The 15000-nt window shown below is 37.7% G+C and overlaps 3 protein-coding genes and 1 long non-coding RNA gene across 4 annotated transcripts in view; 1 reads left to right on the forward strand and 3 right to left on the reverse strand.

The window, feature by feature from the left end:
* LOC142490013 (homeobox protein Hox-D3-like) overlaps positions 1-15000 on the reverse strand; it is a 168444-nt gene that overhangs the window by 145086 nt on the left and 8358 nt on the right. The window lies entirely within an intron of this gene.
* HOXC8 (homeobox C8) lies at positions 765-4975 on the reverse strand. The gene is made up of 2 exons (XM_075591769.1): positions 3798-4975; positions 765-2583 (listed from the first exon to the last, which is right to left on the reverse strand). Exons 1-2 carry the CDS (start codon positions 4234-4236, stop codon positions 2291-2293), a joined length of 732 nt encoding a protein of 243 aa, XP_075447884.1. The 5' UTR covers positions 4237-4975; the 3' UTR covers positions 765-2290.
* Positions 3845-5893, forward strand: LOC142490012 (uncharacterized). The gene is made up of 3 exons (XR_012799977.1): positions 3845-4167; positions 4583-4767; positions 5277-5893. It is a non-coding gene; the product is annotated as an uncharacterized LOC142490012 (long non-coding RNA).
* On the reverse strand, positions 10434-13644 carry HOXC9 (homeobox C9). The gene is made up of 2 exons (XM_075591778.1): positions 12892-13644; positions 10434-11145 (listed from the first exon to the last, which is right to left on the reverse strand). Exons 1-2 carry the CDS (start codon positions 13544-13546, stop codon positions 10901-10903), a joined length of 900 nt encoding a protein of 299 aa, XP_075447893.1. The 5' UTR covers positions 13547-13644; the 3' UTR covers positions 10434-10900.

The raw sequence follows: 15000 nt of genomic DNA on the forward strand, positions 1-15000 counted from the left end.
CACAATCTGGAGATATTTCCAGGGACACACTTGGTGCAACTTTGAAGGGAATCTTGGTATAAAATAGTCCCCCCAACCAGCAGTGGAGATACATTAGGTATACTTCTGAAATTGTCACCAATGTATATAATGTTGATTATGTGTGTGTGTGTGTGTGTGTGTGTGTGTGTGTGTGTGTGTGTGTGTGTGTGTGTGTGTGTGTGTGTGTGTGTGTGTGTGTGTGTGTGTGTGTGTGTGTGTGTGTGTGTGTGTGTGTGTGTGTGTGTGTGTGTGTTTTGTATGGTAGCTCATTACAATCGGAAAATAGTGAAGCTAACAGTAAACTATTATTCTCTAAGGAGTTGTTTGTATATAGCTTTGTAGGGTCATTAAACATCAGCTAATTAAATTATTGATACTCCTGCATACACACACACACGCACACACATTTATGACAACACAGAGATCAATATATGTAGTGATTACACACAGAGCAACGTGGAGCTTTTTGAATTATACAACTATATATATATATATATATATATATATATATATATATATATATATATAGTGTGTGTGTGTGTGTGTGTGTGTGCTGTATTTTAACATTTTATAGAAATTGTTGATGTGTATTATGTTGCAGGATTTTTCTTCTCATGGTGATGGCTATAGAATATAACAAATCTCTCTTAACTTTAGCTAAATTTAAGCGCACAATGGCAGTCATTGTTCTGGTGATATAAAACACAGTTTGCACGGTACAATTTCATTTTAAAATCCTTTTATTATTATTATTATCATCATCATCATCATCATCATCATCATTAAATGTTTCACGTATACAATACAAATTTATTGTGTCCAGAAACAAGTTCTTGGAAACAGCTGCTACATTCATGGTTTGAACACGCGTAACTATGCTGATACAGGAATAAAACAAAGAGACGGGTTTTTTCTTTTTCTTTTTTTCTTTTTTTAATATCTCGAGCTCTTGCATTAAACAGATAAAGTTCAAGACAAATAGATAACTTTACATTCAGTGCAATTTAGTCCTAAGCTACTTTATAAGCACAATAAAAGAAACACAAAAAAAATGTGCGTCCAACTAGGCAGTTTCAGTTGTTGGGAAATTAAGCAGCAACAAACAACAAAAACGCGTTACAAATACTTCAAAAAGCAGATCTCCTTATATAGGTAGTGATAAGGTTCATTACAAGTTTCAGTTCTTAGTCTTTGCTACTCAGTAGCTTGCAGTTCAGCGACACTGCTAGTAATTCATAAGTCTGACCATGTACTGTTTAGGATATATACTGTAAGCCCCTTCGTTGTTATTAGTGTAATGGTTATTGCAGGATCCCTTTAGGTAGTAGATTGAGGATTTAAGTGCTCACACACCAATGATAAACTCATAAGAAACAGCGCACTGGAACATAAAATGGAGAATTACAACATGAATGCCATGGCCTGTCATATCAGATATAAATTTCAATGTGTGGGTACTATCAGATATGTGCACCATCCCGCTTTCAAATACTTTGGGATCATTCCTCTCTGCTGACAAGTTAGACATGACAGCTTGGGAGGTATATTGAGCTATATAGACACTATCACATGAAAAATGGACAAATAAAAAAAGAAAACAAAATAAAAATACTAGGGTAAATACTGGCCCTCTCCTATATATGAATACATAAATCTAAATAATAAAAACACAGATTACATTATGAGGTCAGAAAACAATGCACCTCTTGAAGGGAATAGGTAGTTTTATTTCACATAAAAAAGGAATTAATACTATTCTGGTTGTACAGAAATATGTCTATTGGAAATCATAGTAGTAACTTCGTATGTTTTCTTCACTTTGTGTGTACGTTGTTAGCCTGTTCCTTAGGACATAAAGGAGATAAATAAGAACCTAATGCAAATCCCCCCTTCCCCACACAAACCACAACAAAATGCAAAGAGGGGAGTCCTGCGACCAGAGAGAAAGGCTGCAACTTGTGACAGGTAGTTACTGTTGTGAGTTTCTCCATTCTATACTCTATAAAAGCAGATGAGAGTCGTAAACGTCTCGGATTTACATCTACCATAAAACGAGACTTCCAGGAGGAAAGAGACACACACACACACACACACACACACTCATACACTCATACACTCATACACTCACATATACACACACATACACACTCATACACACTCATACATATACATACACACACACATACACACTCATACACACACACTCATGTGCACACATACTCACATACACACATACACACATACACACATACACACATACACACACAAATCATTCCTTGCTTTCTTCTTTTTCCTCTTCTTCTTTCTCTTCTTCCTCGTTGGCTTCTTCTTCCGTCTTCTCTTCCTCTCGGGCCCCGGGTAGTTTATCCTTGTTGTTTTCTTTTTTCCATTTCATCCTCCTGTTTTGAAACCAGATTTTGACCTGCCTCTCAGTCAGTCCCAGGGCGTGGGAGACCTCAATCCGACGTTTCCGTGTCAAGTAAGGGTTGAAGAGGAATTCTTTCTCCAGCTCTAGTGTCTGGTACCGGCTGTAAGTCTGCCTTCCACTGCGCCTTCCAGGAGCTGGGGGACAAAACAAAACAGGGGTTTGCTGCCTCATTCTCTTATAGTCAGCTTCAAATGTCCCCCCTAATAAACACTTTAAGATCGGCCTTATTAAGTCACCAGTGTGCTCCTATTATTTTATTATTATTTTAAATAAAACAGCCTCTGAAGTCAAAATGACACGTTATCAGTCTTTCAAATCTTTGTTATATACAAAAGGATTTAAAAGTCAATCTTCAGTCTGTCTGCCCTGAGCTTGCTGGTTGTCGTTTTTATTGTATTTTACAGCACAACATTAAAAGCACACACACACACACACACAAAAAGAAGAAAAAAAATGAAACCAAAACAAAGTAAAATGATTTGCTATAGAGTGTAATGACATGATACTTCTTAACATTAATAGCTATCGCAATTATATAAGAACTAAAACAAACAATGGGCTATAACTGCAATGTATCAGTATGTGGAGGATGCACTATAAATCAAGGCATTAAGGGCGGTAACTTTAAAACAGTTTTACAATCCGTGTATTGTGTTAGTGAAAGGAAACGGCGTTTTTTCTTTAATTTTGCTATAAAGTACATATACAGCAGAGAGCCTGCACATGCTGTCACCCAGCTGTTTATAAGGATGTGTTTTAAGTTGGCCTTTACATTAAGTTGAGCTTTTACAAAACTGTAATCACAGGGTAAGTGAGATAAAAAGTATTTTTTGTTGTTGCTGCATAACCTCAGTTAGTACATTACTAATAGAACACGTTAACGTCAAGGATATTTCTAGAGAGTTGTATGACACAATCGGCTTTAGAAATACAGTAATACTAGTTTTTTTTCTGTTAAACTCCTAACCCCTCAGATAAGCTATATGGCTTTTAAAAGAACCCTGTGCTAGCAGCAAGCAAATAACCTCGTGGGAGCTGTATACTGTTCTCCTCAAGGCAAGCCATAAAAATAACTTAGTTCATTGTAAGTTTAAAAGGTCTGCACTGAAAACACCTTGATCCCCTCTATTTCTAAAACTAACTGCTGACTTCTGGCATTACAAGAAAAAAATCTGTTTCCTTTGCACATAGCTGCTCGCCCTGCATTAAATGTACTACTAAGCTTAAGCTATTGTTGCACTCTATAAAATGAAAGGGGGAAAGAGAGAAACCAACACAAGAAGAAACAACAACAACAACAACAACAACAACACAAGAACAACACAAGAGCAACAGAAAATATCCTAACCGTGAGGTCTCATCCATGGGAACATGAGACTGGGAGACGAATTTTGACTTAAATGGCCTTGTCCTTCGCTAGTGCTACTGTTGGAAGACGATTTACAGTCAGGATACTGCACCACGCTAGTCTCTTGCTGGGCACCATAAAGGGATTGCCTTGGTAGGGCTTCGTATCCATAGAACTTGGAAGCGTCTCCGTGGCAAGTCAGGGCGCAGGGGCTCTGCTGGTAGCCGGAGTTGGTGATGCCGGAGGCTCCGTGGTGGAAGAACTCCTGGACGTGGTGAGCAGGGTGCTGCTGGAAGCCCGGAGCTGTGCTGCCCGGACCGTACACTAAAGCGTGGCTCCTGCTGACACTTTGTGGGAAGCGACAGTCGTAGTAAGTTGGTTCCAAGGACTCGCCGCCTTTGTACTTGGAGAAAAGAGGGTTTACAAAATAGGAACTCATGGTTCTTGCATGAAAGAAAGCTAGACCCCCCCTCACTAATAAAAAAAAAAAAAAAAACAGATAAGGAAAACAATACCCCCCAAAAAAACGCAGTCTTTAATTCTGCAGGAGATCAATGAAAGACTGTCCCCTGGGCTTGTCTTAAAGTCCTGTTTTTGTTTGTGGGGGTTTTTTTTTTTTTTTTTAACGGAGGGGGGGTTATTTTGGTGGCTCTCAGAGACGTTTCATGGTGCCTGAGTGTGTGGCTTTTAAGTCTCTGTGCTTGTTGGATTCTCTTGTATGAGTCGGTAGGTAGAAGCTCTATCTCAATTTCTCTTTCCTGCTCCCCTTCCCTTTAACACCACAGGCAAATTCCTCACAATCCCGGTGGTGAGGCTTTCACACGCGATTTGTATCCATCAATCCTCTCCAGCAAGACAGGCTAGAGAGAAATGACAAGGATTTGGGGGTATTGGATGAAGGGGACGTGGAAAACCAGCCTTCAGAAGAAGAAAAAAAAAATATCAAATGAATGAGGGAGGGTTAGGAAAGGTGCGCATTAATATCTTTAGGTGCTTTTTTTTTTTCTTCCTCTCTCTTCCAAGCCAGCCTCTTCACTGATGTGGGGGAAATACATGCGCCGTAAGGTCAACGTAGGTAACCTCAACAGGTAAAAAAAATATATATATATATATTTAAGGTGCTATGGTCTTGGGTGACAAGGACATGATCAGATATGTTGATGGTGGTTTTCTTTTTAGAAATCCTATATTTTGCTTTATTAAGGAGTGATCCAGCTCACTGGCCCAGTGTTACGTCACTGGCCCCCTAACTCCCCCCTTTTGGTTGGAGCATGTGCATCTATTACCACTTGGCGTCCTATTGGAATTAAGGGGGGGGGGGGAGAAAAAAAACACTTTAATGCCTCCATAAAGCATGCTGAGGTAAAATAAAAATGTGAAAAAGGGAAAGAGTGGATGTGCATAAGGCAAGAGGGATAATGCAGCATTTGTTTAATATCTTCACTTATACATGTTGTCTTGTGCTTATTTTATTTCAAGGTCTTGGGACATTTGATTGCATAAAGTCACCCTGAACTTATCAACTGAAATGATTTGAAGAACATTTGAGAGAGAGAGAGAAAAAGTGGCTGCTAAATTCATTAAGGGAGGTATTTTTCTACGCTATTTAGGAGAAAAGGGGGTGCTAAACACAAGGAAATTGTGCAATTAAACCGTTTTAATTGTGATCTTATTGCATCTGTGAAAAAAAAATGAAATACAATTAGAAGCAATGCTTTTTCCGAATTTCTCCTTTTCCCATCTGCTAGTGTGATGTTCCTCCAAAAGGCACCTAGATTTAGGGTAGGATTTTATAGTTTAGACTCTACGTGTTACCAGCGGAAGGAGCCTTCTATTGAAAAGCCTCGCTTTTATGACTGCACTAAAACAAAACTCAGATATCATACAAAAACCCAGCAAATCCCTTTCAAAATGTACAGCCAGCAGCCTACGAATGGAAATATCACTGTGAACTGTAACGCTGCAAAATATTACCCAAATCGCATGTATTCACCGAACACAGTTCAATATTGTTTTTATTTACTTAGATATTTGCTCCAATAAGAGATACAATCGGGAAAATATTCATAGGTTGTATAACGTCATTAAACTATCTGCACCCTGAGAAGAATATATATATATATATATATATATATATATATATATATATATATATATATATGTATATATATATATATATATGTATATATATATATATATATATATATATATATATATATATATATATATATATACATATTATATATATATATATCACACACTGATAAGATATATTTTCCCAGATATCTTTATTTATTATTATTATTATTGTTTCGCTGGATTGCTACATATCTACATATGCTCAGGATATATTTGCCTAAAGTATATGGTAAAATATATGAACATACATTCCACCACACGGATTATACATGTTATATTTGTTAGGCACCTAGATCTGTATGCATCTACCTACATTGACAGCTTGATCGGTAAATCTGATAATTTAAGATGCAATACTTCTATTTTGTGGCCCACTTTGAAAACAAAGCAATTATATTTAAAATGCTTTAAGTGTACTAATTCAACACCTTTATAATGTATATATATATATCATATACAATGTGTGTGTGTGTGTGTGTGTGTGTGTGTGTGTGTGTGTGTGTGTGTGTGTGTGTGTGTGTGTGTGTGTGTGTGTGTGTGTGTGTGTGTGTGTGTGTGTGTGTGTGTGTGTGTGTGTGTGTGTGTGTGTGTGTACAATGTGAGTTTATTTTAAAAGTAGATAATATAAAAATGATCGATACTTTAGGGTATAAAGTAACAGTTCAAAGCGAATGATAGAAAATACTACATGTTTTCATTCTTGACAGTGGGAACTTATTTTATGGGCAGATTTTAGAATACATAAAAATGCTTGTTGGAAACGTGAATAATCCATCTGAAGTGGCGATGTATTCGAGCTTCATATGCATCTATTCACACAACAAATAATATCATGTTTAATACTGCTCAATATGACTTATATAAATTAAGCTTGGTCTCTCTGAATTTCTCTGTATGTACTGTATGAGCAAACTCGGCGTATTTTTTAACACATACTATTTACATTTATTGGGTGATCGTTTTCATGCCCTATTAATTGGGTTGCAATAAACCGCTGGGCACATAATAAAGATTACGCTCTGTTCAAACCAAACTTGAGTTAAAAGCATTTTCAATTTGCTGATTTGCCGAAGATTGATCAATGCTTTTCTAATTAGGTACAATCATAGCATGATCGTTTTCTTGACATCATTTTGGTTCAACGGTAAATTTTGGCTGGGAATCGCAGTTTTATCATCGTACTGACCCACTAGTACTTTGTGAACAATCTTACACACATTACATGTTAATTCGCCATTCAGAGGTGAAGGATGTTGTGCATATTTGTTTTGATTTGTTTTCTAACAACCTTATAGGGGCCCAAAGGTGTAATATGATGCCATGCAACTTAATTGGCCAAACCACTCTAAAATTTGAGCAACAGCGCCACCTTGCGTCGAAAGTTTGTAAAACACTTCTCAAAATACATCTTCATCATTCCATGCAGAATAACACAAAGACTAAAACAATAGTGCCATCATCACAATTAAGAACATATTATGGTACTGCTCAATAAACATCGAGTTATACCACCTAACATTGTTTTAGAAATGTTCTAGACTGAGAACAGTTTATTACATGGGCTTATACAAATACAAAAATGTAGTTAATAATATAGAGACATGGTGGCGTTTTATGTTCAATTACAGTAGATGTGTGTGTGTGTGTGTGTGTGTGTGTGTGTGTGTGTGTGTGTGTGTGTGTGTGTGTGTGTGTGTGTGTGTGTGTGTGTGTGTGTGTGTGTGTGTGTGTGTTTGTGTTGTATATGTATGTGTGAATATGTATGTGTATGTACATTTATATAATAATAATAATAATATTAATTAATATATATTTAATTATCATTATTATTAGATAGATAGATGATAGATAGATGATAGATAGATGATAGATAGATGATAGATAGATAGATAGATAGATAGATAGATAGATAGATAGATAGATAGATAGATAGATAGATAGATAGATAGATAGATAGATAGATAGATAATATATATGTATTAGAGAGAGGGAGATAATAGATACATCATACTAGGCATTTTAATAGAGAGCAAGGGTTGTATGGTGGGATGCAGTTTGAAAACATATATAGAGGGAAAGGTGGCTCCTTTCTACACACTTATATAGACTGTCCGGTTTATGTTACGGTATAACCTGCTTTGAGGTATAACCTACTTTGAGACGTCACTCGATTTATCAGTTTTAAAACATTTTTTCAGCCAAGTGGGGTCTGCTGTTTGTTGCTTCTAGACAAAACATTCCAATAATCCAGTTTCAAAGAGCAGAGTATGCACCTTATTTAAACCATAAAACAATTAAAGCCAGACGTCTAGCCAGCTCTGTGGTCTTGTTTTGTTCACTTCCATTCAAGAGACACAGCAGTGAGACAAACTGGGTTGTAAAGCTTGCATTTTTCTCTGCGGAAGTGTACCTACTGCCAGCCTTAAAAGCAGATAAGTATCCTGTCCTTTTTATCTTGCTTACAAAAGGCTGGATTTGTATGCCAACCGGAAAAAAAAGTCAAATCTACCCCAAGCCACCACCAAAAAAAATCCTATAATATAGTATTTGCACTAAATGTTTTAGTAGAAACTGTATATAAAATGAAGCATGTAGATGTACTTGATCTCCATTCCTTTTGTTCCTCACTATCTCTTTCTTTCTCCCTTTCTTTCTCCTTTTGAAAGACAAACTTCCCATCATGGGACATTAAACTGATTGATCAATTGTCCCGAGATCTGCCAAACTGACAATGACATCTCAGATCTCATCTTTCAACTATGACTCGGGATGGGGAAACTATGGCAGATTTTTTTTTTTTCTTGCAATATGATGTATAAACTTTGCAGAATTTATACAGGCGACATTTTTTTTTTCTTTTCAAAGCGTCCCCTTTTAATCATTCGGTGATATTTATATTCTAAGACTTGAACTGAAGAAAATAATACGAGCTATTTTTTTTGTGTGTGTAACGGTTAGACATGCTAAGGTTTTTCCAAATCACTAAATCTTGTCTTTTGCATGAGATCTATTTGAATGATAATAAATAAAGAACAGGGGACCGTTCTGTGTTCCTGGAAAAACTAATTCAAAAACTAGAAAAAAAAAAGTTGGTGAAGATTTTAAAGATGTGTATGATTGTATTTAATTTAAGTAAGAAAATCAAATCTACTTTTAATGCCAGGACAAAAATGCCAAAGTGTCTCCATTTTAACATTTATTTTTCCTAAATTAAACAAGCAATGAAATATTTTATTACTCAGCTATAAAAAAAAAAAGTTTGTGTTGTTAGGAAGCTTGAAGGATTCGGTACCCTGCACGGTAGTAAGAGATCTACAAAGCCTGGTTTATTAAACAACGAACCTGGACAATTTAGGACATAAAAAAAAGTTAAAGAGAAATGTTTAAGTGCCATATTTTTTTTTATAAAGTTCAAAGATTAATTATTTCCAGATTTTACTTCCGAGTGGGGTTTGGGACGGGATTCAAACTTTTACTTGTAGCAGCTGTGAGTCTGTTTATGGTTATGAAACATTAAATCCTTATTACCTAGGTTTCATAAAATAAACGGGATTTTATGATTAGACTTTCACTGCTGTGACTTGTGCGTGTTTAAGATAGTCTTCATCGAGTTTGGGGTAATGAGTTTCCCCAGTCTGAAATTGGTCAGACTAATATTTGCTGGCATATTTGCAATGCTCCTCCATCTAATTATTCAAATATATCGTCTTGAAAACATTTAAAATCAAAGAAAGAAAAAAAGAACGTGCTTGAAAAGATGAGAAGCCCATTCGACAAACACAAGTGCAGCACATCTAGAGATTGCTAGCAGTGATCTTAAAGGGGTTTCTATTTCTTTCCCCACACGATGAAGTATAGTTATAAAGACAAATGGCAATTGACTTATTTCTACAGTAACTTACAGTCAAAAGCATTGAAAGAAAGAAACTAACCTTGGAAACATCGGGCGAAATCTAACATAATTTGGAGTCTGAAAACAGCACTTGTAGGAAGCAACCTAAATTAGGAATGTTGCTTTCTATTATTGGTCAAATCTGACATTTATCTTGACTGCCCAAGGTCATAAATAACTATAGCAATTATTCTAACTTAGAAGTCAAATGCAAATGATACAAATACAGCTAACCCTAAACCCATTTTATTACGACTGCACTTAGCACGCGGTGCTGTGAACCTGCTCTAAGCTTAAAATATATTTATTTTGTTAGTTATATTTAACCTGCGCAATTTTAAACTTCATGGGTTTGAGAATCCATCTGGGATTGTATCATTCTCTCCCACTCATGAAATGGATGTGAGCGGTCTTGGAAACACCCACAACTATCGTAAGTAGATCTAAATAAAATATTAAGTAAGGTCCCATATATATTTTCAACAAATTGTGGATTTCTGTTGACACAGCGCGTTTTCTGACTAGTCATGTACTCCATCCAAAATCATAGAATATGTTATATTCAAAATGAAAAAAAAAACAACAACACACACACACACAAAGGATTATAGTGTACTCTGCTATATTTACATAGAGCTGATCTACAAGCATAACATAACAATACAGAACGTTTTTGTGACAAGAATAAAATACACAAATATGTACATCCAAGGGACGCCAGGGACTATAACAAAACATACTGATATTCCAATTTTGATTTATACAAAATATGCACTCACAAACTCTTCAAATAAAAATTAACACTGGATAAGTATAAGTTACAAAATAAAATACAAAAAAAAAAAATAATATTCAAGTACTTTCGTGGTTTTAAAGAGAGAAGGAAACATTTGAAATGCATTTTATAAAAGCATGTGCTTCGAAAATGCTTCTGTGTTTATCTATTCTAAACACCAATCTCCACATTCATAGTCATAAAGTTTTTTTTTTATTATTTAATGTTTGAGCCAAAATGTTTTCTTCACGTATCTGTGATATTGAGGTTATTCACTATTAGTATTTCTGGTAATTTTTAGGGCTGTTCCTTGTCGGTTTTCTCTTTGTTCATTTTCTTCATTTTCATTCTTCTGTTCTGAAACCAGATTTTAACTTGGCGTTCAGTAAGATTAAGAACTCTAGCCACTTCATAACGTCGGTCCCTGGTTAGGTACATGTTAAATAAAAACTCCTTTTCCAGTTCCAAAGTCTGATATTTTGTATAGGGGCATCTTTTCTTCCTTGTGGAACGAGCATGGATCCAATTTGCCACCGGGTTGTCTAAAACAGAGAAGGAAAGAGAGGAAGTTAATTTCACATATCATCTTGATCCCAATGCACTTCAAATTAATCCTACTAATTGGAAATTTCCTCATGACGAAATGTCAGACAGTTAGAATATGCTAAATTCGATCCTCGCAAAAATGACAGATTCTGGTCACTGTTTACTCTTTATTTTATGTATATGTATTTTATATTTCGTTTCCATTATGATTGCAGATATGAATTGTGTCTAAAACGAAAATTGAGTATTGAAAAATAGTGGTCATCTAAGCAGCTGGAGCCCAAACACTAAAACTAAAATCATAAAAATATACTTTGTTCTCACAAGGCCATAAAAGCTTTTAACAACTACAGTTTCCTCATATGTAGTTTAACCCCATCTGTTCTTGACTTTATTTCTCTAGATTTATCTGATCTCTATTTCCCCCACATTTTGAGCTCTGGTTGAGGAGATGAATCCAGGCGGATTGTTGAAATAAAACCATCAGGTATACAACCATTTTTTTTTTAACATTAATTAATTGGGCGTCATGTGTATCAGGAAGAACATGGGCGAAGTCTGATGATTCTTTACTGGGAAGATGCACAGATTATCATTGAAATTCTCTATTCAGTTGGGAAAACATATATAAGCAAAGAGGTTCTATGATTTTTCAGACAGTGTCATAAATCCCTCAATGCATGTTTATATGTACAACTTCATATAATTACATAGTAATTGATCTCCCTATATAATTTGAAGTTTATTGTTTGTAATACTACTAATCAAATGTAAGGCTGCCAGGTGTTTTGGCTGGTGTACATGTTTCTTCATATCAGCATACTGATCAAGTATCAATTGTGTAGGTGCCTATTAAATCGAACTCAATTATAATATTATCATTCATGAACGGTATTTAACTTTTAAGAGGATACAATTAAAGCATTCCTGTTGAAGAACTTCCCCTAGCTCTGTGAATTTGCTGTTCTGTTTGGCCATAACCATAAAACTAAGACTAAACAACGTGTTTCTTCAAACGCTCAATTGTCCCTAACTGCTGATTCTCTTGCCAGACCATCCACCTCTTTCTCATGTTGGGTTTCTAACACATTTCTCTAGCATTTAACAAAATGAACGACCTACATTTGTAGTATGTATGTATGTGTATATGTATGTATGTATATATATATGTATGTATATATATATATATATATATATATATATATATATATATATATATATATATATATATATAGACACACACACACATTTCATAATCAGGGATCTTGTTTTATTTAGAGCAGCAGATTGAGTTGTATGATCTGAACGGTTCCCTCTTTGGAAAGCCGTGAGCAGCTACATGTACACTTCTCCCTTGCACTACTCTGGCTGCATTGCTGGTTTTAATTCTGGGAGGAAAGTGACATGCTTACAAAAGTGGGGATCATCTGAGCCTGTGTTGCTGCTGCAGATTGCAACAATACAGCACAAGTGCAATAAGATTAGTGATTGGAATGACACCCACATGCTGCCTGCTCAAACACATCCCTATGCATTTTTCCCCCCCTATTTTTTTCTCCCCCCATATAAATAACCCCCCTTAGCCTTGCTGCAGGCAGTATGTGTTTTAGGGCTGGGGCCCCCTGCAAAAGATTTTCTAAACAACCCCAAAAGGTAATTTGATTTTATGGAGGACTCCTCGCACTGGCTGCAACTCCTCCTCCTCCGGTTGTAAACACACCAAATGACTCTGGATAACTTACTGGGGTCCAACTCCGACTTGTCGCTGCCGCCGTCCTTGTGTTTGCTGCAGGCGATGGCCTCGGGCGGCTCCGGGGAGGGCAGGCTGTGCAGGGGGGGCCTGTCCCGCAGGTCACCGGGCGACGCTCCGTACATGTAATCCGGGTACCCGCGTCCATCCCCGCACTCCCCCCCTCCTCCTCCCCCCACTCCCCTCCGGCCGGGGAACGCAGTGTCAGCCTTCAGCCCGTAGTGCCGGCCGCCGGCCGCGAAGCTGGGGAAAGAGACGGTGCCCGAGAGGGGCTCCAGCCAAGTGCGCATATAGCGCGCGTCCGCGGCGAGGTGGTGGTGGTGGTGGTGGGGCTGGTGGTGGGTGGTGTACGGGTGGTAGAGCACGGAGGACTGCGGGTGCACGGCGGGCGCCCAGGCGGCGGCGCTGGCGGCGGTGAAGACGGCGGGTTTGGGGGCGAAGCTGCAGGACGGGAAGTCCCCGCAGTCCGGGAGTAAGCCGGGCGGTCTGGCGGCGGCGGGGTGAGCCGCCCCGGTGGCCGCCGGGAACCTGGCAGCCAGGAGCTCGTCACTGTCGTGGCCGATCAGGGAGTCCACGTAGTAGCTGCTGCTGCTGGTGCTGAGGGGACCGGGCGCGGACATGGTGTCCCCCCTTTCTTTTACATTCATAAGATTATTGCATGAAGTGTATGTGTACTTTTTATCTGCTCATAGAACAATCAGGGCAGGTAATTATTTTTTCAGCCTCTCCGGCGCTGCCATTGGCTGGCGCCCGCCCACGTGATTGTATTTACCCCCTTCAAGGAAAAAAAAAATGTACAGCGCGGATCAATGCGCGGGGCCTTTTCTCTGCTCCCCTCTCTCTCTCTCTGTAAGTGGAGGCGGGAGGATCTGCTTTTCATAAAACTGTTGAAATAAAGGTCGAAATCAAAAGGGGGGGAGAGACCTGCTGGATCTCATTAGACATGGAAGCATTTTTATTTTTTTAAAAAGGGGGATAGTGAAGAGAATGGGTAATTCTGTAGGTTTAAGGTACGTGGGAATCATCTAAAGGGAGGTGGGGGGGGGGGGGGTCGGGACTATTTCTTGATGCAATCCATCTGTGTCTCTTCTTGCTAGTGCAACCAGTATTCTGGCATTGGATATAGCATGGATATGGCATGCATATAGCATGGATATAGCATGGATATTGCATGGTTACTGCATGGATAGAGCATGGCTATTGCATGGATATAGCATGGATATAGCATCATGGATATATAGAAAAACACAGGACGTCGCTTTTCATTGCAAATACATCATGAGTGCTGCATTTCGTTTGTAATCACTGAGCCAGAATGTGTTTGTTGTTATTTAGACTGCAATGAGTTTTTTTTAAATGCTTTTCGTTTCTGAAAGTGTTCCCTTTAGCTTGGGCTGTTATTTTGTTGTTGTTGTTGTTTTTGTTGGTTCTTTTAACTGCTTGTCATGTGTTTGTCCTTATGCAGAATCTACCAGTTGTTAGAAATCAGCAGGCACACAGATACCAGGCAAAGTCAAGCAACTGGAGTTTGAAAGAATACACACACACTCACACACAAAAAAAAGAAAGAATAATATTAATATTAATTCAGACACATTTACGCAGAATAAAAGTGTTAAGCAGCTCCCATCTTTCAATGAATGTCTGTATTCGTCTGGTGAGCGTTGGATGCTTTTATGTTCTTCAATAAAAAAATTTACGAGGATCATTCGGTTGTTCATAAACGTGTCGTTCATTAAACGCAACTGCAGAGTTGGATTTCAACTGTAAAAGTAAAGTTACACTGCAAAGTTTCCCATTCATTTTCTGGGTGGACGACAAACTGGAAGGGGTTTCCTTAAAACATACATCACAACAACTTTTTATATCACTCCTGTCTGGCTTGGGGGTCTGTCAATAGCTGTGTTATTAGTATTCCTTTCCATTCAAAAAGGTAGAAGAATCCTGAAGCAATTTTGAAGTGGATACAAATGATAAGTGTGGTGATGTCAATGAGATTGAGTATCTTTTAGAGGTATAGTGAATAACAAATATGCTGTTTTATTTCTTCAATTTATTTGCAAAGGGATTTATATGTTGCAGACAAATTTCTGTATCCAGT

Source organism: Ascaphus truei, chromosome 3 (genome assembly GCF_040206685.1).
Source record: "Ascaphus truei isolate aAscTru1 chromosome 3, aAscTru1.hap1, whole genome shotgun sequence".
Lineage (NCBI taxonomy): Eukaryota > Metazoa > Chordata > Amphibia > Anura > Ascaphidae > Ascaphus > Ascaphus truei.

Bases quoted from the DNA above. Each gene is read 5' to 3' on its own strand.
- HOXC9 (XM_075591778.1), bottom strand. From the start codon at position 13,546: ATGAATGTAAAAGAAAGGGGGGACACCATGTCCGCGCCCGGTCCCCTC. The intron at 11,146-12,891 runs GTAAGTTATCCA...TCTCTGTTTTAG, and splicing joins CAAGTCGGAGTTGGACCCCA to ACAACCCGGTGGCAAATTGG.
- HOXC8 (XM_075591769.1), bottom strand. From the start codon at position 4,236: ATGAGTTCCTATTTTGTAAACCCTCTTTTCTCCAAGTACAAAGGCGGC. The intron at 2,584-3,797 runs GTTAGGATATTT...TTTGTCCCCCAG, and splicing joins CCCATGGATGAGACCTCACG to CTCCTGGAAGGCGCAGTGGA.